Here is a 22,785-nt window from a genome sequence, read left to right on the forward strand (position 1 = left end):
ACGTACATGTTGGAATGCATACTTTTGATCCCAACCATTTTGCTGGATGATGTCAACATTCCTTTAGTAACAATTATTTAGCACTATCAACCGGCAACAGGAACTGCTTACCCCTTTAATAAAGGTGGGTGTGTCCTTTATGCCAAAGTTCCACAGCATGATATCGCCCCCTTTGGAGCCCACAGCCAGGGTGCTGGGATGAGTCGGATGCCAGGCCAGGGATGTAACCCTCCTGTCAAAGGGGGCAGCCATTTGGAATACTCGGTAAGAAGGTAGAGAGCGTAAAAACGCCTGTTGAAGACTCTGACACAGGGAAAAAAATAAGCTCAATTAGTTAAAAAGGATGGGGACAAGATGATCAACTGAGTACTCAGGTACTAAGTAACAGTTTGAAAACAGCAAGAAGTCCCACCATACTACTGAGCAGTGAGGTAATTGCAGGTGACAATAATGCCATGTGCATTTCAGAAAACTGCAAGGACTTTTTAAGTGTTTTCAGTCTACAGTAATGATAAATGTGGAGCTAGCTATGTTTCCTCTGATTCAAACATTACACAATGTATGCATGTATCAAAACATTACATTATCCTATTAATATGTAAAATTCTTAAACTTTTATATATTACTTAAATGTATTAATTAAAATTTTTTAAAAAAACTTGTCTTAGGGCTGGGGAGATGGCTTAGTGGTTAAGGCACTTGCCTGCAAAGCCAAAAGCCAAAAGACCAAGGTTCAATTCCCCGGAACCCACGTAAGCCAGATGTACAAAGTGGTGCATGCATCTGGAGTTCATTTGCACTGGCTGGAGGCCCTGGCATGCCCATATTCCCTCCCTCCCTCCCTCTCTCCCTCCCTCTCTCTCTCTCTCTGCCTCTTTCCCTCTCTTTCAAATAAATTAAAAGAAAAAACTAGTAAAAACAAAATGAAAAGAAAGAACAAGGGCCCAGAAAGCCAAGCGCCACATGTTCTCCCTCATATGGGGATCCTAGCTACAGATGACTGGGCTTCTGTGTGAGAATGAAAATACTTAGTAGCAGAGGCCAGTAAGTTGAAAAGGAGACATAAAGGGTGGAGAAAGGAAGGGAGGAGGATACTTAATAGGTTGATATTGTATATATGTAATTACAATGATTGTAATGGGGAGGTAATATGATTGAGAATGGAATTTCAAACGGGAAAGTGTGGGGGTGGGGAGGGAGGGAATTACCATGGGATATATTTTATAATCATGGAAAATGTTAATAAAAATTAAAAAAAAAAAAAAAAAAAATAAAAGGGAGACTGGTGGAGATGGGGAGGGGATATGATGAAGAGTGGAGTTTCAAAGGGGAAAGTGGGGGGAGGGAGGGCATTACCATGGGATATTGTTTATAATCATGGAAGCTGTCAATAAAGAAATAATTATTATAAAAAAAAAAAAAAAAAAAAAAAAAAACTTGTCTTAGGGCTGGGGAGATGGCTTAGTGGTTAAGGCACTTGCCTGCAAAGCCAAAAGACCAAGGTTCAATTCCCCGGAACCCACGTAAGCCAGATGTACAAAGTGGTGCATGCATCTGGAGTTCATTTGCACTGGCTGGAGGCCCTGGCATGCCCATATTCCCTCCCTCCCTCCCTCTCTCCCTCCCTCTCTCTCTCTCTCTGCCTCTTTCCCTCTCTTTCAAATAAATTAAAAGAAAAAACTAGTAAAAACAAAATGAAAAGAAAGAACAAGGGCTGGAGAGATGGCATAGCGGTTAAGCGCTTGCCTATGAAGCCTATGGACCTCGGTTCGAGGCTCAGTTCCCCAGGTCCCACGTTAGCCAGATGCACAAGGGGGCGCTCGCGTCTGGAGTTCATTTGCAGTGGCTGGAAGCCCTGGCACGCCCATTCTCTCTCTCACTCTCTATCTGCCTCTTTCTCTCTCTGTCACTCTCAAATAATCAAATAAATAAATAAATAAATCTTAAAAAAAAAATTAAAAAAAAAAAGAAAGAACAAAACACTCGTCTTAAGTAAAACGTCAATCCTGACTCTTAACACAGAGGAGCCCTACTGACAAGTCCTCTCACTAAGGGAACACTGTCTGGAATGGCCTTGTGCATGAAGTATCTGCAATGCACATGAATTGATCCTGAAAGCAAGGGCAGAATGCACTCCAGCTGAGACCTTGGCAGCGAAAGACTTTCCTCTCTGGCTGAGTGTTCAGTAAGCCAGTCAACATGGCTGGGGTGACCTGGCCACGGTGAGCACCTGAGGAATCAATCCATTACCTAGTTCTGGAGTGTGAAATATTGGAAAGGCCATGCAAACCCTTGAACACATCAGCCAGAAAATGACTCACCTGCTGGAAAGATGGCCAGGTAGCTTTGCCCAACTTGTGCTGGTGGAGATTCCTGATAATGCTGTGGCATGGTGGCAGAGACGGCACGGTGGCCAACCCTGCCCAGAAGCAGGTTGAGTCACATATTCCCCAAGAACCTGCCAAGAATTATCCACACATGTTTTCCTTACTAATCTCCGAAAAGGGTTTTCAGCTGAAATCCCACAAGAATCTTGTTATTTCATTGAGCATGGCCAGCCTGCCTCACTACTTCCTAAAGCCTTTTTTCTTTCTTTCTTTTTTTTTTTTTTTTCTTCTTCAAGGTAGGGTCTCGCTCTAGCCCAGGCTGACCTGAAATTCACTATGTAGTCTCAGGCTGGCCTCTAACTCACAGCGATCCTCCTACCTCTGCCTCCCAAGTGCTGGGATTAAAGACATGTGCCCCTCCATACCCGGCCTCCTGAAGTCTTTTCAAGACCCGTTTGGTCTCACACTCACCCCAGGAAATGAGTAGAGATTAGATCCTTCCCCAAAAAGCTCCCCAAACAGTAATTCTGAAGTAAAAGTGAATTCCTGAGATAAGCCAAACCACACAATGAACAACCTTCTATTCTATACTCTCCTAGTGTGGGCTGGAAGATGAATTAGAGTTGAGAGACAATTTTGTTGTGTTTTATTTTGTTTTCTGAGATAGGGTCTTGCTCTAGCCCACCTTGATCTGGAATTCACTATTTAATCCCAGGCTGGCCTCAAACTCACGGTAATCCTCCTACCTATGCCTCCCAAGTGCTGGGATGAAAGACATGCACCACCACGACCTTCTTCAATTTTTTAAAAATATTTATTTATTTTGAGAGACAGACAGGGAGAGAAAGAGGCAGATAAGAGAGAATGGGTGCGCCAGGGCCTCCAGCCACTGCAAATGAACTCCAGATGCATGCACCCCCTTGTGCATCTGGCTAACGTGGGTCCTGTGGAGTCAAGCTTTGAACATGGGTCCTTAGGCTTCACAGGCAAGTGCTTAACCTCTAAACCATCTCTCCAGCCCCCCCCCCCTTTTTTTTGAGGCAGGGTTCCACTCCAGTCTAGGCTGAGCTGTAAGTAACTCTGTAGCCCAGGCTGGACTTGAATTCATCTTTCTCATCAGCCTCTTGAGTGCTGGGATTAAAGGTATGAGCCACCATGCCTGGCTTGAAACCTATATTAAAATAATGTATGCTGGGGCTGGAGAGATGGCTTAGCGGTTAAGGTGTTTGCTTACAAAGCCAAAGGATCTTGGTTCAATTCTCCAGGACCCGTGTAAACCAGACTGACAAGGGGGCGCACGCGTCTGGAGTTCATTTGCAGTGGCTGGAGGCCCTGGTGCCCCCATTCTCTCTCTCTCAAATAAATAAAATATATTTTTAAAAAATAACGTATGCTGGGCATGGTGACACATACCTTTAATCCTAGCACTCGGGAGGTAGAGGTAGGAGGATGGCTGTGATTTCAAGGCCATCCTGAGACTATATAGTGAATTCCAGGTCAGCTTGAACTACAGTAAGACCCTCGAAAAACAAAACAAAACAAAAAAAAATAATAATAATGTAGAGGTAGCCGGGTGTGGTGGTGAACAAATGTAATCCCAGGGCTTGGAAACCTGCAGAATATGTAATTGGAAGCTAGCCTGGGCTACACAGTAAGCCCATTTCAGAAACCCCTGGGCTGGAGAGATGGCTTAGCGGTTAAAGTGATTGCCTGCTAAACCTAAGGACCCAGGTTCAATTTCCCCAGGCAGGCAAACACCTTAACCACTAACGCATCTCTCCAGCCCCGCTCATGTTTTACGTGGGTACTGGGGAATCAAATCCAGGCCAGCAGGCTTTGCAAGTAAGTGCCTTTCACCACTAAGGCATCTCTCCAGCCCAATTATTTATATATATATATATATATATATATATATATATATATATATATATAATTTATATTTTTTGGTTTATCGAGGTAGGGTTTCACTGTAGTCCAGGCTGACCTGGAATTCACTATGTAGTCTCAGGGTGGCCTCGAACTCCTGGTGATCCTCCTACCTCTGCCTCCCGAGTGCTGGGATTAAAGGGGTGCGCCACCACGCCCAGCTCCAATAAAAATATTTTTTAGAAACTCTGAAACAAGGAATAATATGTGAAGCTCCTGTTACTTGTGATGACGGAGCTCATCCAAGCTACAGGGATGGCCCAACACGTCCTGTTTTACCAAAGAATAACCGCAGCTGCTTTGCCAATCACAGTCTTAACTCTGATTCACTCCCTGGTCTCACTTTAGACCTGTCGCCCGGGCGTGCGCGGGGTGTGGCGCGCGTGGTTGAACTTAAACTCCAGAGCCCCGGTGCACAGCTGGGGGCTGGGCGTGAGCTTCCTAGCGGACGTCGGGAACCCAGGGGCGGCCACCCCCGACTCTGGGCGAGCACCCCAACCAGCGCACAAGTTACCGCGGCCCTTCGCACGGGGCTTCTGGTCTTCCGGCTCCCGCTCTCTTCTCTTCCTCAGCCGCATCCCCGCCTCGGGGGTTCTCTGGGTTTCTAGACCTTTCTTGGAAGCCATGACGTACTTCGTGCGGAGCTACTAAACCCTTCGACGTGATCACCGAGCAATGCCTGCGCAGCCTGGGGAGAGAGCCGGCCGGGAACAGCAAGAACAGAACCGCCGCAGGGCTTCCCTGCAAACCCAACTTCCCGCCAAGCGTGCCCAGGACTTACCGGCTGACTCCGCCCCGCTCAGACCCCGCCCCCGAGGCCCGGCGCCACGGGATGCCCGCCCCAGATCCCCCCTGGCGACCCGGCCTCACGGGGATGCCCGCCCGAGATCCCCCCCTGGAGACCCGGCCCCACGGGGATACCCGCCCCTGATCCCCTCTGGAAACCCGGCCCCACGGAGATGCCCGCCCCAGATCCCCCCTGGAGACCTGACCCCACGGGGATGCCCGCCCCAGATCCCCCCTGGAGACCTGACCCCACGGGGATGCCCGCCCCAGATCCCCCCGCGGAGACCCAGCCCCACGGAGATGCCCGCCCCAGGTGTCCCCTGGAGACCCGGCCCCACGGGATGCCCACCCCAGGACCCCCTGGAGACCCGGCCCCACGGGGATGCCCTCCCAGAGACCCGGCCCCACCCGGAACCCCGCCCCAGGCCCCGCCTCTCACAGCATACCCCGCCTGCTCACGTGGAGATAGGGCGGTCATCTCCCAGGATGGACACTGTTGGGAAGGTGTCGACTTTTGTTTTGTTTTTCGAGGTAGGGTCTCGCTTTAGCTCAGGCTGACCTGGAATTCACTCTGAACCTGGAACCCGCGGCTATCCTACTTCTGCCTCCCAAGTGCTGGGATTAAAGGCATGCGCCATCATGCTCAGCTTTTTTTCTTCGTGTTGACTTTTTTTTAAATTTACACTTTTCATACATATATGTACATAATGTGTTTAGACCATAATCTCCTCCTGGGCTGTCCTCCTGAAAAACCGGAATATCGCCCACGTGGTGGGCCTGATAAGACTTGCTCACTCACACCCTAACCACCACTATTAACGTGGCTGCTTTGACAATCACGGTTTTATTTTATTTTTGCTTCTTGGAGGTAGGGTCTTACTCTAACCCAGACTGAGCTTGAACTCAGTAATCCTCCTATCTCTGCCTCCTAAATGCTGGGATTTAAAGGCATGCAGCACCATGCCATGCTTCATAGTTTTTTGTTGTTGCTGTTTGTTTTGTTTCGTTTTTTGTTTTTCCAAGTAGAGTCTCACTCTAGCTCAGGCTGACCCGGAATTCACTATGTAGTCTCAGGGTGGCCTTGAACTCATGGCAGTCCTCCTATCTCTGTCTCCTGAGTGCTGGGATTAAAAGCATGTGCCAGCACACGCAGCTAGTTTTGGTTTTTTGAGGTGGGGGGGGTCTCCCTCTAGCCCAGGCTGGCCTAGAATTCACTATATAGTCTTGGGCTGGCCCTTGAGCTCACAGCCATCCTCCTACCTCTGCTTCCCAAGTGCTGGGACAATTTTTTTTTTTGCCATGAAAATATTTATTTGTAAATGTTTAGCAGATTCATCCAATTTGAAATATTCTCTCCCAAAGAGAGAAAGGTAGCTCTGATTGAAGAAGTGAAGTCTGGAAGACCTAAAAGTTAAAGGACACACAACCACTCCCCAAACTTTTTTATTTTATTTATTTGAGAGCGACAGACAGAGAGGGAAAGAGGCAGATAGAGAATGGGCGCCCCAGGGCCTCCAGCCACTGCAAACGAACTCCAGATATGCGTGTGCCACCTTGTGCATCTGGCTTACATGGATCCTGGGGAACAGAGCCTCAAACTAGGGTCCTTGGGCTTCATAGGCAAGCGCTTAACCACTAAGGCATCTCTCCAGCCCCATTCCCCAATCTTAGGTTATTTAAAAACCGAAACACTCCTTATTGTGGGTGGAAAGAAAGGAAGTTCCAGGTATTCAGAAAGTCAACAAGTCTGGGAAGTGGTAGACCTGCCCCTAAGGCTATATAAAGCAGAAACAACGGCTTGTGGAGGAGACCCTCCAGTTGAGCTGCCTGCCAGTGCTGCAGAGGGCTCCTGAGTTGGAGCTTACGTGAACTGTCACCTAGGCTTTTTAGTGGTGCAGCTGCCTTTGAGTCATCCATTACTCATATCTATAAGCAACCCTTCTCAGCAAGTAATCCCAGTAAACTCATTGGCTCACCAAAACTGGTTTGGGTGTAATTGTCCTTTGGTCCGTCGTCTGTGCCCCGTCTGTGGTTGACTGGAACACTGTGCCAAGTGGGCCACACAATGTGCGATGTAAGGTAACCAGGGTAAACCGGGCTCAATGTGTGCTACATGATGTAAACAAGCCGCGTTGCGCAATGAGCACCACATAAAGATGTAAACGCAAAAGCATGGCTGCACTATGGACAAGACGGGATGGCGACAGAAAGTGCCATTGGTCACACTTGTCACGAGTGTCCCTTATCATGCACAGACAGCCAAACGGGATAAAAACAGGTCCTTGACACCTTGAGGGGGACAAGGTAACCCGCTGATGCCCACTGTCTGACGCCACGGAGCTTTCAACTTTGACATCCTGCAGGTTCCTCTGTCGCCGACCATCACGAGATATATCGCCAGTGCCCTGGCTGCTCATCCCATCACAACTGCGTAATTCAGGAACCTGACTCTGGAACGTTGGTGAGACTGTTTTGAGAGTTCCCCTAATCCAACTCTGAACTCTTGGACCAGGCAGAGGAGATCCCATCAACGAAGCTGTTCCAGCCGAGGAAGAGGTGGAGCAGTATCCATTGCCAAGGCTTAGCTGAGGAAGAAACTGCAGTGGAGGGAGCTTCACTTGTGATTATCAACTTAGAATGTCCTTAGCATAGCTATCAGGTGTGAAGTGCTAAATAAATTGATAAAAGAACACTGACTCCCTCTCTGCAGTTCCAAATCCTACTTGTGACAGGGTGAAGTTGTGTGTTCACTCACCTCAGGGAAAGATTTCCTGAGACAGTGACTAGTCAGAGAAGTTGATAGGCCCAGCACAAAACAGAACCCATATACACAGTGCTGACCTTACGAACACATGGACAGGAGACAGTAAGCAGACCTGTGAGACTCAGGGCTACAGACTAACTACCTGAACCCAGAACACATGCTTCCTGGGCAGCAAGGCTGTGGGGACCCCTGTGCTTTCCTCCAAAGGCCAAGGAGCCTTCAAAAGATTGTGCATATCTCTGGGAAGGACTGGCAGGGCTGGGGTGGGGTGGGGGGTAGGCCACAGTTGAGGTTGCAGTTTTGATCTCAACCACAGACATCTGACCAATCTCATTGATTTGGGCACCATGATGCCCATTTATGCAGCCAATCAAATTGTTTGGAATGGTGAAATCATGAGAAGTAGCCTGAGCAGATGTATCCAAAACTGCCCAATAGCCTTTCACCTCTGGAGAGCTGGATTCAGTGCCACTCAATATGGGGTTGTCATGTGTCAGGAGAAAATGGCACTGCTGTATTGCCAACTGGTACACCTTAGCTGTGGAATGGCAGACTGTCCTTGAATGGTGTATTAGTTAGGGTTCTCTAGAGGAACAGAACCTAAACAGTGAATTGTATTAAAAAAGGGATTTAAGCCAGGTGTGGTGGCACATGCCTTTGATCCCAGCACTCTAGAGACAGAGGTAGAAGGATTTCCTTAACCACTAAGCCATCTCTCCAGCCCTCTTGTTTGTTTGTTTTTCAAGGTAGGATCTCACTCCAGCTCAGGCTGACCTGGCATTCACTATGTCATCTCAGGGTGGCCTTGAATTCACAGGGATCCTCCTACCTCTGCCCCCAAAGTTCTGGGATTAAAGGCATGTACTACCATTCACAGTTCCCTCTTTTTAAAAATATATTTTATTTATTTATTTACTTGAGAGAGAAAGAGAAAATGGGCAGGCCAGGGCCTCTAGCTATTGCAAATGAACTCCAGATGCATGTGTCCCCTTGTATATCTGGCTTACATGGGTCCTGGGGAATTGAACCAGGGCTCTTTGGCTTTATAGGCAAACACCTTAACTGCTAAGCCATCTCTCCAGCACTCCTCTTTCTTTTTTAAAAAATATTTTGTTTATGTATTTAACAAAGAGAGAAAGGGAGAGAATGGGTGCACCAGGGCCTCAGCCACTGAAAATGAACTCTAGAGGAATGTGCCACCTTGTACATCAGGCTTATGTGATGTGGTGGTTTGAATGAATGTCCTCCAATTGATTTAGGAATTTATTAAAAGTTTGCAATTCAGACTGGCAGCCACCTGGCTGGAGGAGATGTCACTGTGGGGGGATTCTAGGGTCTAGCCCTAAGGTGTAAAGATGAATTTGAAATTCTAAGTCTAAAGATATGCAAAGTGCCTGACCTTTGCTAGGAGTTCTTAAGTGTGCTTGCTTTTTTGTGGTGGCTGGTGGCTTTTTCTCTCTCTGCTTGGGACCTGTGAAAGCAGACCAGCTTTTTCAACCATTATGGAACTTCCCTGTGATCTGTAAGCTTCAATAAATGTCCCTTCTTTCCATAACTATGCCTCATTGAAAGTTCATCCCAGTGACCTTAGGCTGTCTACTACAGAATTGGTACCAGGAGCCGGGCGTGGTGGTGCATGCCTTTAATCCCAGCACTGGGGAGGCAGAGGTAGGAGGATTGCCATGAGTTCGAGGCCACCAAAACAGAATTGGTACCAGGAGTGGGGTGTGAATAAGCTGAATCTGACTATATAGATTGTGGTCTTTTGAAATTTTTGTTTTGGAGAAATGGACCTGGACCTGGACTTGGTACATGTACTGAAGATGGCTTCCAGAGAGATAAGCCAAATTTTATGGACTATTCTGATGGGAATTTAAAAATGCTAAGTGCAGAGAGAATTATATTTGGAGGCTTGGCTTATGAACTTGCTTCTTGTTTATTTATTTATTGTTTTTCAAGATAGCGTTTCACTCTATCCCAGGCTGACCTGAAAATCACTACATAGTCTCAGGGTGGCCTCAAACTCATGGCAATTCTCTTACCTCTGCCTCCCGAGTGCTGAGATTAAAGGCATGCGCCACCACACCTGGCACTGCTTATGAACTTTCTAAGAGGAAGTAAAGGTGGCAGAGAACTTTTATTTTTAAGAAGGAACCATGAATGGTGATACATGCCTTTAATCCCAGCACTTGGGGACCAGAGGTAGGAGGATCCCTGTGAGTTCAAAGCCATCCTGAGATGACATAGTGAATTCCAAGTCAGCCTGAGCTTGAGTGAGATCCTACCTTAGCCTGGGCTAGAGTGAAACTACCTCAAAAAACAAACAAACAAAAAAGTTTGTAGTTTAGATCTGCAGCTACCTGGCTGACGGAGGTGTCACTGGGGTGGATCCTAGGTTTCAGCCCTAAGATGTGGGGTGGATTTGGAATTTCAGTCTAAAGACATGCAAAATGATTGAGATGGGGAGGGCATATGATGGAGAATGGAGTTTCAAAGGGGAAAGTGGGGGGAGGGAGGGTATTACCATGGAACATTTTTTATAATCATGGAAGTTGTTAATAAAAATTTGAAAGAAATAAAATAAAATAAAGATATGCCAAATGCCTAAATGTTGCCTGGAGTTCCTAAGTGTGCTTGCTTTTTGGTGGTGGCTAGTGGCTTTTTCTCTCTCTGCTGGGACCTGTGGACCTGTGAAAGCAGGCCAGCTTATTCTACCATTATGGAACTTTCCTTTGATCTGTAAGCTTCAATAAATTTCCCTTTCTTCCATAACTGTGCCTCATTTGGAAGTTCATCCCAATGACCTAAGGCTATCTGCTACATGTGGGGTCTAGTGGATCAAACCTGGGTCCTTTGGCTTTGTAGGCAAATGCCTTAACAGCTAAACCATCTCTCCAGCCCCTGCATCTGGCTTTACTTGGGTACTGAGGAATCAAATCTGGGTCTTTAGGCTTTCAGGCAAGCCCCTTAACTGCTGAACCATCTCTCCAACCTACTTTCTTATTTATTTATTATTTGTTTGTTTGTTTGTTTTTTCAAGGTAGGGTTTCACTTCTAGCTCAGGCTCCCCAGCTTTTTAAAAATAATTTAAAAAATTTTTTATTTTAGCCAAAGCAGGCATGGTGGCACACACCTTTAATCCCAGCACTTGGGAGGCAGAGGTAGGAGGATTGCCTTGAGTTTGAGGCCAGTCTGAGAATATATAGTGAATTCCAGGTTAGTCTGGGCTACAGCAAGACCCTATCTCAAAAAATCAAAAGAAATTTTGGGTTTTTTTTTTTTTTTATTTTGGAGCTGGAGAGATAGCTTAGCAGTTAAGGCACTTGCCTACAAAGTCTAAGGACCCAGATTCATTACCCAGTACCCACGTAAGCCAGATTCACAGGCTTACACATGCATCTAGAATTAGTTTGCAGCAGCTAGAGGCCCTGGTGTGCACATTCTCTTTCTATATATCTGATTCTCTCTCTCTCTCTCAAATAAATAAATAAAATAGAAGCATTTTTCAGTATTTTTTTTTCTTTTATCCAGGTAGGGTCTTACTCTAGCCCAGGCTGACCTGGAATTCACAGTTGTTTTTTTTTTTTAATTCTTTTTTGTTTACTTTTACTTATTTATTTGAGACTGACAAACAGGGAGAGAGAGAGAGAATGGGCACGCCAGGGCCTCCAGCCACTGCATACGAACTCCAGATGCATGCGCCACCTTGTGCATCTGGCTTACATTGGACCTGGGGAATCGATCCTGGAACCAGGGTCGTTAGGCTTCACAGGCAAGGGATTAACCATTATGCAATCTCTCCAGCCACCCCCCTTTTTAATTGTTTTTTATTTTGTTTTGTTTTTGAGGTAGGGTCTCACTCTAGTCCATGCTAACCTGGAATTCAATATGTAGTCTCAGGGTAGACTTGAACTCATGGTAATCCTCCTACCTCTGCCTCCCAAGTGCTGGAATTAAAGGCATGTACCACTACATCCAGCCTTCAAATTTTTATCTATCTATTTATTTATTTATTTGAGAGAGAGAGAGAGAAAGGTAGAGAGAGAACGAGTGTGCTAGGGCCTCTAGCCACTGCAAATGAACTCCAGAGAGAGGCATGCGCCACCTTGTGCATCTGGCTTCTGTGGTGGGTACTGGGGAATACAACCTGAGTCCTTAGGGCTCAGCAGGCAAGTGCTTAACCTCTGATCTCTCCAGTCCTTTTAATTTTTTTGTAAGATTTATTTTTATTTGTTTATTAGAGACAGAAAGAGGGGTGGGAAGAGAAAGAGAGAGTGGGAATGTGTGCACCAGGGCCTCTAACCACTGCAAATGAACTCCAGATGCATGCACCACCACGTGTATCTGGCTTACATGAGACCTGGAGAATCCAACTTGGGTCCTTAGGCTTTGTAGGCATGTACCTTAACCACTAAGCCATCTCTCCAGCCCCCTTTTTAATTTTTTATTTTAATTTTTATTTATTTATTTGACAGAGAGAGAGCAGGGGTACGCCAGCCTCTGCAAACAGACACATGCACCACCTTGTGCATCTGGCTTGCATGGGTACTGGGAAATAGAACTTGGGTCCTTTGGCTTTGTAGGCAAGCGCCTTAACTGCTAAGCCATCCCTGCAGCCCCTCCTTTTTTAATTTCTAAAAAAGTTTTATTTATTTATTTGAGAAAGAGAGAGAGAGAATGGGTGTGCCAGGGCCTCCAGCCACTTCTGTTAAACTCTAGACACGTGTGCCACCTGGTGCATCTGGCTTACGTGTACTGGGGAATTGAACTGAACCTGCCTGAGTCATTAGGTTTTGCAGGCAAGCACCTTCACCACTAAGCCATCTCTCCAAGCCCCTCCTTTTTTTTTGCTAGGTAGGTTCTCACTCTAACCCAGGCTGATCTGGAATCCACTATGTAGTCTCAGGGTGGCTTTGAACTATCACCGATCTTCCTACCTCAGTGTCCCAAGTGTTGGGATTAAAGTTGTGCTCCACCAGGCCCAGCAGCAATTTTTTTTCCTTTATTTATTTATTTTATTTTACTATATTATTTATTTTTATTGACAACTTCCATGATTGTAAACAATAGCCCATGGTAACCCCTACTTTCCCCTTTGAAACTCCTCTTTCCTTCATATCCTTTCCTTTCAGTCTGTTTTTTATTCTGATGTCATGATCTTTTCCTTCTATTATGATGGTCTTGGGTAGGTAGTGTCAAGCACTGTGTATCTGGAGGAGCACGTTGTAAGGAGTCCTACCCTTCCTTTGGCTCTTACATTCTTTCTGTAACCTCCTCCTCAATAGACCCTGAGCCTTGGAAGGTGTGATAGAGATATTTCAGTGCTGAGCACTCCTCTGTCATTTCTTCTCAGCACTATGGTGTCTTCTGAGTCATCCCAAGGTCATTGTAAAGAGAAGCTTCTCTAACCAAAAGTGAGAGTAGTATTAATATATGGGCATGAACACTAAGAAAAGTGCTTACTGCTGGGCATGGTGGCACACATCTTTAATCCCAGCACTTGTGAGGCAGAGGTAGGAGGATCGCAGTGAGTTTGAGGCCACCCTGAGACTACAAAGTGAATCCTGGTCAGCCTGGGCTAGAGTGAGACCCTACCTCAAAAAATATATATATATTTTAGCCAGGTATGGTGGTGTACACTGTGAGTTCAAGGCCACCTGAGACTACATAATGAATTCCAGGTCAGCCTGGACTAGAGTGAGACCCTACCTCAAAAAACAAAAACAAAAAGAAAACAAAAAACGAAAAATTCATTTACTCATTTGCAAGGCAAGAGAAAGAATGAGAATGGGTATGCTAGGGCCTTTTGCTCCTGCAAACAAAATCCAGATACATGCACCACTTTCTTTTTTTTTATCTTAATTTTATTTATTTATATTTAGTTTTTCAAGGTAGGGTCTTACTGTAGCCCAGGCTGACCCAAAATTCACTACATAGTTTTAGGTGGCCTTGAACTCATGGTAATCCTCTTACCTCTGCCTCCCCAGTGCTGAGATTAAAGGTGTGCACCCCCACGCCTGGCCTCATTTTTTTTTTTTTTATTTTAGAGAGAGACAGAGGAAGAGGAGAGAGAGAATTGGCACACCAGGGCCTCAGCCATTGCATTGGAACTCCAGACACTTGAACCACCCAGTGGGCCTATGTGATCTTGCACTTGCCTCACCTTTGTGCAACTGGTTTACATGAGATCTAGAGAGAGGTGGATCATGGGTCCTTAGGCTTCACAGGCAAGCACCTTAACTGCTAAGCCATCTCTCCAGCCCTTATGTACCACTTTCTGCATCTGGCTTTATGTGGGTACTGGGGAACGGATCCCAGTCCATCAATGTTTCAAGCAACCACCTTTAACCACTGAGCCATTTCTCCAGCCCATGATTCTCCTATCTTTCTGATGGTATCCCCCAATTTCCTTTCCATGCATAAGTAGCCAGAGGATGAGAATGACTTTTTTTTTTTTTTTTTCGGAGTTAGGGTATAGGCCAGGCTAACTTGGGATTCATTGTGTAGTCTCAGGCTGGCCTTGAATTCACAGCAATCCTCCTGCCTCTCTGCCTCCCAAATTCTAGGATTACAGGTGTGAGCCACCATGCTGGGCTGAGTGTAACATTTAATTCACCTGCAATCACACTGGTTTTCATGTCAAGCAAAGTTATGGGAAGCTGGATGTTGAGTGGCGAAGTCTTTGGTCACTGGTGAGTGGTAAAAATCAAAAACTGCAGGTGAGAAGAAGCAACTGAGGGGAAAGAGGAACAAGGGAGAAAGTGGAAAGGAGAATGGCAGACTGTTTCTGTTAGATGTCTGGACTGACCTGTGATTAGATTCCTGCCTTGGTTCATGTCTTGAATTGGTCTATGCTGGAAGATCTGGCCCTTTTAGGGTACCTGCCATTTTTGAACCCCTAAGACACCAGGGCCATTGGTCTCACTAACATTCAGGAAGCCAAGGCAAAAAGAATATTTTGAGTTCTGAGCCAGCCCGAGCTATACAGTGTTACACTGTCTCAAACAAACAAACAAACAAAAAAAGAATGCATCTTCTTGGTGTAGGGTCAGAGCACCTTGTTCATGGGAACTCTTATGATCTGCTTTTAGATGAGGGCGTGTGTGTGTATGTAATTAGAACCTTTCCTGATACGGCAAGTATCTTCACTTCAAAATAATCACTATGCCAAAGTGGTATGTTTTGGGGTGGCATGTTTTGAACACCTTTAATAAACAATCATAGGATTATTCCCATTTCCTGAATGGCTCCAATCCAGAGCAAACCTTCACACCTTTGAACTCTTTGCTTAAATCATCTAACACAAGTCAAACCCTATAAATTCTAACAGGATGATCTGCTGTCCCGGTAATCGGCATTCTTCATCGTGAGCAGCAGTAACCCCACATTTCAAGTCAGCCAGGCATGGTGGCTCAGCACTTGGGAGGCAGAGATAGGAGGATCACTGTGCATTTAAGGCCACCCTGAGACTACACAGTAATTCCAGGGCAGCCTGAACTAGAGTAAGACTCTACCTCGCAAAACAGAGAGAGAGAGTTATATGTAGTCCAGGCTATCCTTGAATATAATGTGTAGCCACTCAGGAGGCAGAGATAGGTGGATCAACTTGAATTTGAAGCCACCCTGAGACTCCATAGTGAATTCCAGGTCAGCCTGGACTAGAGTGGGACCTTACCTTGAAAAACCAAAAAAAAAAAAAAGAAAAATAAAGCATCAAAACCCGGGTGTGGTGACACACACATTTAATCCCAGCACTCAGGAGGCAGAGGTAGGAGGAGGATCACTATGAGTTCAAGGTTATCCTGAGACTACATAGTAAATTCTAGGTCAGCCTGACTTAGAGTGAGACCCTACCTTGAAAAACTGTTAAAAAAAAAAAAAAAAAGCCAGGTTTAATCCCAGCATTTAGGATGTAGAGGTAAGAGGATTGCTGTGAGTTCAAGGCCACCCTGAGACTACATGGTGAATTCCAGGTCAGCCTGGGCTAGAGAGAGACCCTACCTCAAAAAATCAAAAATAAATAAATAAGGAGATATCTCACTTGGTAAAGTGCTTGCCTTGCAGGTAGGAAGACCTGAATTTAATTCCCAGAAGCCATAATAAAATGCTTCATTGTACCTCAAAAAATCAAAAATAAATAAATAAAGAGATATCTCACTTGGTAAAGTGCTTGCCTTGCAGGTAGGAAGACCTGAATTTAATTCCCAGAAGCCATAATAAAATGCTTCATTGTGGGCTGGAGAGATGGTCCAGTGATTAAGGCACTTGCCTGTAAAATCTAAGGACCAGAGTTCAGTTCCCCAGTATGCACATAAAGCCAGATGCACAAAGAGGTGCATGCATTTGGAGTTCATTTGCAGTGGCTGGAGACCCTGGTATGCCCATTATTTTTGTCTAACTCTCTTCTATCTCTCCTTGCTTGTAAATAAATAAAAAGTATTTTTTTAAAAAAAGGCTTCATTGTCAGGCGTGGTGGTGTATGCCTTTAATCCCAGCACTCAGGACGCTGAGGTAGGAGGATCGCCATGAGTTCGCCAGCCTGAGACTACATAGTGAGTTCCAGGTGAGCCCTGACTAGAGCAAGACCCTATCTTGAAAAAAAAAAAAAAAAAAGTTTTCTCAGCCGGGCGTGGTGGTGCACGCCTTTAATCCCAGCATTCAGGAGGCAGAGGTAGGAGGATCGCCATGAGTTCAAGGCCACCCTGAGACTACAGAGTTTATTCCAGGTCAGCCTGGACCAGAGTGAGACCCTACCTCGAAAAACAAAAAAAAAATAAAAGTTTTCTCAAAAAAGGTGACACCTGGATGGTTCTTGACAGAGCAAGAGAGAGAACATTCTAGACAGAGAGAACAGGAAATGCAAAGGCAAGAAGGCAATAATGTGTTATGGTGGACTCATGAGCAAAGGAAATGTTCTGCTTAATGCCAAGTTTTGTTTTGTTTTGTTTTTGAGGTAGGGTTTCACTGTAGTCCAGGCTGACCTGGAATTCACTATGTAGTCACAGGTCTCAGGGTGGCCTCAAACTCATGGTGATCCTCCTACCTCTGCCTCCTGAGTGCTGGGATTAAAAGTGTGCACCACCACACCTGGCTAATGCCAAGTTTTTTGAGAATCCATTTTAGGGCTGGGAAGTTTTCCATGATGGATAGAATCATTTGTGAGCAGTGGAAACCTGCTTTGTACATACCAGCAAAGATTTTTAAAATAGTTATTTTCAAGCAGAGAGATAGAAGAGAGAGAGAATGGGCTTGCCAAGGCCTCTAGCCTCCGCAAATGGACTCCAGATGCACTCACCACTTTGTGCGTCTTGCTTTGCATGGGAACTGGGGAATTGAATTTGGGTCATTAAGTTTTGCAGGCAAGCGCCTTAACTCCTGAGCAGTCCCTCCAGTCCACATTTTGTTTTTGGGCTAAGCTTTGAGACGCCCTTAGCCCAGACTGTGCTTTGGATCCTCCTTTCATAATACGATTGCTGCCTAGCAGCTTGAGGTCATCCATTCCCAGATGCTGAGCCATCCAGTGCAGGATGATGCACTTTTTTTTTTTTTTTTTTTTTTTTTTTTGAGATAGGGTCTCACTCTAGCCCAGACTGACCTGGAATTCATCCTGTATTCTCAGGGTGGCCTCAAACTCACGACTATCCTCCTACTTCTGCCTCTTGAGTACTGGGATTAAAGGCGTGTGCCACCTCACCCGGTTTGATGCACCTATCTTAATGCTGCTAATTTGATAAGGAGGTAAATGGTATAAGATCGTTCCAGTATCATGCTGTGAACAGGCTATGTATTAAACTTCATTTATAATTTTTTTTGGTGTTTGTGTGTGTGTGTGTGTGTATGTGTGTGTGTGTGTGATACTGCTTTTAACATACGGCATCACAAGTCAACTTGTTCAAAAGCTGCTGCTTACAGCAAAACAGAGTCTCGTGTTCCCACTGGAAGCTGGGCAGACCATGGGCATGACCATAAATAATGCCAGTTTCTTTGATCTGTAGAACAATATGTGGCTTTATTGGAGTGTTTTCTAGAACAGATAATATAGTATGGTGTGAAGGACATTCTTGGGGTCTGTGACCTTCAGCTCATCATTTCAGTTTTCCTCATCATCAGAAGAAAGGAGTAGGCTGGCCTTGGGCTACTTTCAGTTTTAGAATCTGTGATCTTGTGACTTGCTGTGAAAGCGGCAAAAGCTCTAGTTGGCTTGTGGGAACTTTTCATGTAGTAGGACTCATTTTCCCGTGCAGGCCGATACATGACTCCGATTCTGTTCAAGCCGTCTATGAATCCAAGCCCTGTGCTGAGTCTGCAAAACCTTCCATAATCCACGCAGATGATGTGTGCCGCCTTCCCACACACAGTTACTGCATCCAGTGGTTTGCAAATGACAGGCTCAGGGATTCTGCACAGCTTGCAGGAAACTGAAGCTCAAATTCCTCCTGAAGAACTGGAACCAGACTGAACAGAAGTTTAAGCATCCCAAGCTCTTGTTGTCTAGCAACTCTAATAATACATGTTTCCATGTCCAAATATGAACAAATTCATAGTGATGTTAAATGAAGGCCTGGCTCCTACCCTGTGGGAATATTAAATGTTAGATGAAAAATAAAATTTTGGAAAAAAATAGTCAGAACCAGGCAGGGTAGTGCACGCCTTTAATCCAAGCACTCGGGAGGCAGAGGTGGGAGAATGGAGACCATCCTGAGGCTACCGAGTGAATTCCAGGTCAGCCTGGGCTAGAGAGAGACCCTGTCTTGAAAAAACAAAAAATGATTCCATTTTACTTCCTTCTTTTCAACTGTGGCAAATTGCTCATTTCTATACATAATTTATCAAAAGAAAAAACAATATGTATATTGTTTTTTTTTGAGGTAGGGTCTCACTCTAGCCCAGGATGACATAGTATTCATTCTGTAGTCCTAGGCTGGGCTTGAACTCACAGCAATACACCTACCCCAGCCTCCCAAGTGTTAGTATTAAAGGTGTGCATCACCATGCCCAGCTACCAAACTATATTTACAGGGGGCTGGGGAAATGGCTTAGTGGTTAAGGCATTTGCCTGCAAAGCCTAAGGACCCTGGGTTGATTCCCCAGGACCCACGTAAGCCAGATGCACAAAGGGGTGCATGTTTCTGAAGTTGGTTTGCACTGGCATGCCCATTCTCTCTATTTGCCTCTCTCTCTCTCTCTACCCGTATGTCTCTTGAATAAATAAATAAAATATTCAAAAAATACTTACAGTACGTATGTAAATACATTAACATATAATAGTGGTAAAAATCTAATTTGGAAGTTGGAGAAATTTAAGTAACTAAGGTGCTTGCCTGCAAAACCTAACGACCCAGGTTCAGTTCCCCAGTACCCACCTAAAGCGAGGTGCACAAAGTGGTACATGCACCTGGAGTCCTTTTGCAGCAGCTAGAGGCTGTGGCACACCCATTATCTCTGTCTCTCTTCTTTCTCTCTCTCTCTCTCTCTCTCTCTCTCTCTCTCTCTCTTTCTCTTTGCTTGCAAAAATGTCAAGGGGCTGGAGAGTTGGTTTAGCAGTTAAGGTACTTGCCTGCAAAGCCTAAGGGCCAAGATTCTATTTTCCAATACCCACAAAAGCCAGATGCACATGGTGGCACATGCTTCTGGTTTTTGTTTGCAGTGGCTGGAGGCCCTGACATCATGGCCCATTCTCTCTCTCTCTCTCTCTCTCTCTCTTTCATAAATAAAGAAAAATTATTGAAAAGCATAAGTCAAAGCCAGTCGTGGTGGTACACACTTTTAATCCCAACACTTGGGAGGCAGAGGTAGGAGGATCGCCATGAGTTTGAGGCTGCTCTGAGACTACATAGTGAATTATAGGTCTGCCTGGACTGGAGTGAGACAGTACTCAAAAAACAAACAAACAAAAAAAAAAAACAAAAAAAAAGTCAAAAACTACATGGGCGTGTTGGTGCATGCCTTTAATCCCAGCACTCAGGAGCTGTGGTAGGAGGATTCACATAGTGAATTCCAGGTCAGCCTAGGCTACAGACCTTACCTCAAAAAAAATAAAAAAATAAAAAAAAGCCAGTCATGGTGGCGTGTGCCTTTAATCCCAGCACTCAGGAGGCAGGTAGGACGATCACTGTGAGTTTGAGGCCACTGAGACTACATAGTGAATTCCAGGTCAGTGTGTGCTAGAGTGAGACCCTACATTTAAAAAAAAAAAATCAATTTTATTTCCCTCATTTCAGCTACTAATTTCTGTATATCATTTGTCAAAATATATTTACAGATTGATAAAGTTTATATAAGTAAATACATCAACATATAAGAGTGCTAAAAATATAATTTGGCTGTAGAGATGACTCAGCAGTTAAGATACTTGCCTGCAAATCCTAATAACCTGGGTTTGATTTTCTAGTACCCACATAAAGCCAGACGCACAGAGTGGTATATGCCTTTCTCTTTGCATAAATAAAATATCTTTTTTTTTTTTTTTTTTTTTTTGGTTTTTCGAGGTAGGATTTCACTCTAGTCTAGGCTGACCTGGAATTCACTCTGTATTCTCAGGGTGGCCTCGAACTCACTTCCATCCTCTTACCTCTGCCTCCTGAGTGCTGGGATTAAAGGAGTGCACCACCACGCCTGGCCAAAAATATTTTTAAATTAAAAACAAATCTAAGTTGGGACTAGAGGTGTAGCCAGTGATATAACATGTGTTTAGGATGCTTGAGGCCCTGGGTTTGATCCCTGTACCATGGAAACACAATTATATGTATATAATTTTAGGTAGCTTTGAAAATATCAGACACCAAGCCCAACAAACACACACCTTCTGTGTTTACTGTGGGGGGTAAGGCACTATCCACACATTAACTCAATATCCTGCCAAGAAATAACATGGTAAAGGCTGCCAGAGATTTCCTCCAGGCAGCCACATTTACACAGCAATAATCAGGGTGCTAAAACAATCTATGTGAAATGCTTTACAAACTATAAAATGTTCTGTAAATAGAAGCTTTCCGATAATCTCCCCTGAGCTTGTGTCATTTACTGATAAGGTCTGACAAGTGCAGAAGATGCTCTTTGCTCGGTTCAAGAACCCTTCCCGGTAGCATAGCCATCAAGGAAAGAGTGAGGGACAGAGAACTGGCCATCAGGAGGTTGAGTCGGTGGTTGAATAAGGTGTCCCCCATAAACTCGTGGGCTTCGAATGCTTGGTCCCAGTTGGTGGCAATTTGGGACTTGGATCCTTGCTAGAGGAGGTGTCTGATTGGGGGTGGGCTTATGGGGGTTATAGCCAGCTCCCCCTTGCTGTTGTTGGGGCTCACTTTCAGGCTAGGTAACACCTTTCCCCTGCCATCAGGAGCTTCTCCTGGGGACTGGAAGACAAAACAAATCCCTTCCTCCCATCAGCTACATTTGGTCAGGCGTGTTTTTTTTTTTTTTTTTTTTTTTTTTTTAGTTATTTAAGAGCAACAGACAAAGAGAGAAAGAAGAGGCAGATAGAGAGAGAATGGGCGCGCCAGGCCTTCCAGCCACTACAAACGAACTCCAGATACATGCAACACCTTGTGCATCAGGCTTATGTGGGTCCTGGGGAATCAAGTCTTGAACCGAGGTCCTTAGACTTCACACGCAAGTACCTAACCGCTAAGCCATCTCTCCAGCCCTGGTCAGACGCTTTTTGCCAATAACGAGAAGTTAACTGACCATAGCATTGTGCTGTGAGAATCTTTGACTCATTTTTCTGACCCGAAGGTCTCCTCCAAGTAGTGCAGAAACCGCACGTGGAGCCAGCGTCGTGGGGCCAGGCATCGTGATGATCGCCTTTAATTCCAGCATTTGGGATGATGAGATAGGAGGATTGTCCTTGAGTTGGAGGCCACCCTGAGACTACAGAGTGAATTCCAGGTCATCCTGGGGCTAGAGTGAGACCCTACCGTGAAAATAAACAAACAAAAAGAAAAGAAAGGAAAAGAAAAGAAAGGAAAGGAAAGGAAAGGAAAGGAAAGGAAAGGAAAGGAAAGGAAAGGAAAGGAAAGGAAAGGAAAGGAAAGGAAAGGAAAGGAAAGGAAAGGAAAGGAAAGGAAAGGAAAAGAAAGGAAAAGAAAGGAAAAGAAAGGAAAAGAAAGGAAAAGAAAGGAAAAGGAAAGAGAAATCCTACACGGCCGAAAGGAAAGTGATTGCCCCTGTATAGTGGAACTATTTCCCTGTGGGTGGTTGAGTCATATGCTGGTGGCGTTGGGAGAACCACCACCATGTCTGGCTTGAAGACACATTTATTGTGCATTTTGCCTCATGCTTAACTATCCTGTCATAAGGGCTCAGAAACTCAGAGTTTTGTCATAATTATAGACCATTTAGAATACTAAGCCACATCTTAAGTTGGCAGCATTAGGGTTACTGATCCATTCTGCAAAGAGGCATATTTGTGAACTGGTATGGAGGAAAACTGGAAGGCTTGCCTTTAAAGCTCAAGAAAGCATTTGATGTACTTTCCAAGGTTAACAGCCTTGGCCTCTTAGTAAGCCCCAAACAGTGGTTTAACTGATGGTCTATGAAAAGGCATGTCCACATCCTAATTCCAGAGCCTGTGAATGTTATCTTGTTTGGCAAAAAGGTTTTGCAGATATGATTAAAGATTTTATTTTATACAGAAATAGGCAGGTAGAGAGAGAGAAAGAGAGAGAATGGGCATGCCAGGGCCCCCAGCCACTGTAAACAAACTCCAGATGCAATGGTTGCACTCCCTTGTGCACCTGGCTTACGTGGGTCCTGGGGAATAGAACCTGGGTCCTTTGGCTTTGCAGGCAAGCGCCTTAACCACTAAGCCATCTCTCCATCACTAACTAAGGATTTCAAAATGAAACAATTCAAGCCAAAGTGGTGGCACACTTCTGTAAGTCTAGCACTTGGGAGGTAGAGGCAGGAGGATCAGGAGTTCAAGGATAGCCTGAGCTCCCTGAGACCCTCTCTCAAAAAAAAAAAAAGCCAAGCATGGTGGTGCAC

At 45.1% G+C, this 22,785-nt stretch overlaps 1 protein-coding gene across 1 annotated transcript in view; it reads right to left on the minus strand.

The window, feature by feature from the left end:
- The window catches only part of Ddb2 (damage specific DNA binding protein 2), a 47,443-nt gene extending 42,334 nt beyond the window's left edge, over positions 1-5,109 (minus strand). The window contains exons 1-4 of the mRNA XM_012948468.2: positions 5,035-5,109; positions 4,768-4,941; positions 2,322-2,458; positions 112-303 (exon numbers count right to left, since the gene is read on the minus strand). Of these exons, the coding sequence (XP_012803922.2) occupies positions 112-303; positions 2,322-2,458; positions 4,768-4,879 (441 nt within the window). The 5' untranslated portion in view covers positions 4,880-4,941; positions 5,035-5,109. The remainder of the gene's footprint in view (positions 1-111; positions 304-2,321; positions 2,459-4,767; positions 4,942-5,034) is intronic.
- Between the last annotated feature and the right edge of the window lie 17,676 nt (positions 5,110-22,785).

This window comes from Jaculus jaculus, chromosome 1 (genome assembly GCF_020740685.1).
Source record: "Jaculus jaculus isolate mJacJac1 chromosome 1, mJacJac1.mat.Y.cur, whole genome shotgun sequence".
NCBI lineage: Eukaryota > Metazoa > Chordata > Mammalia > Rodentia > Dipodidae > Jaculus > Jaculus jaculus.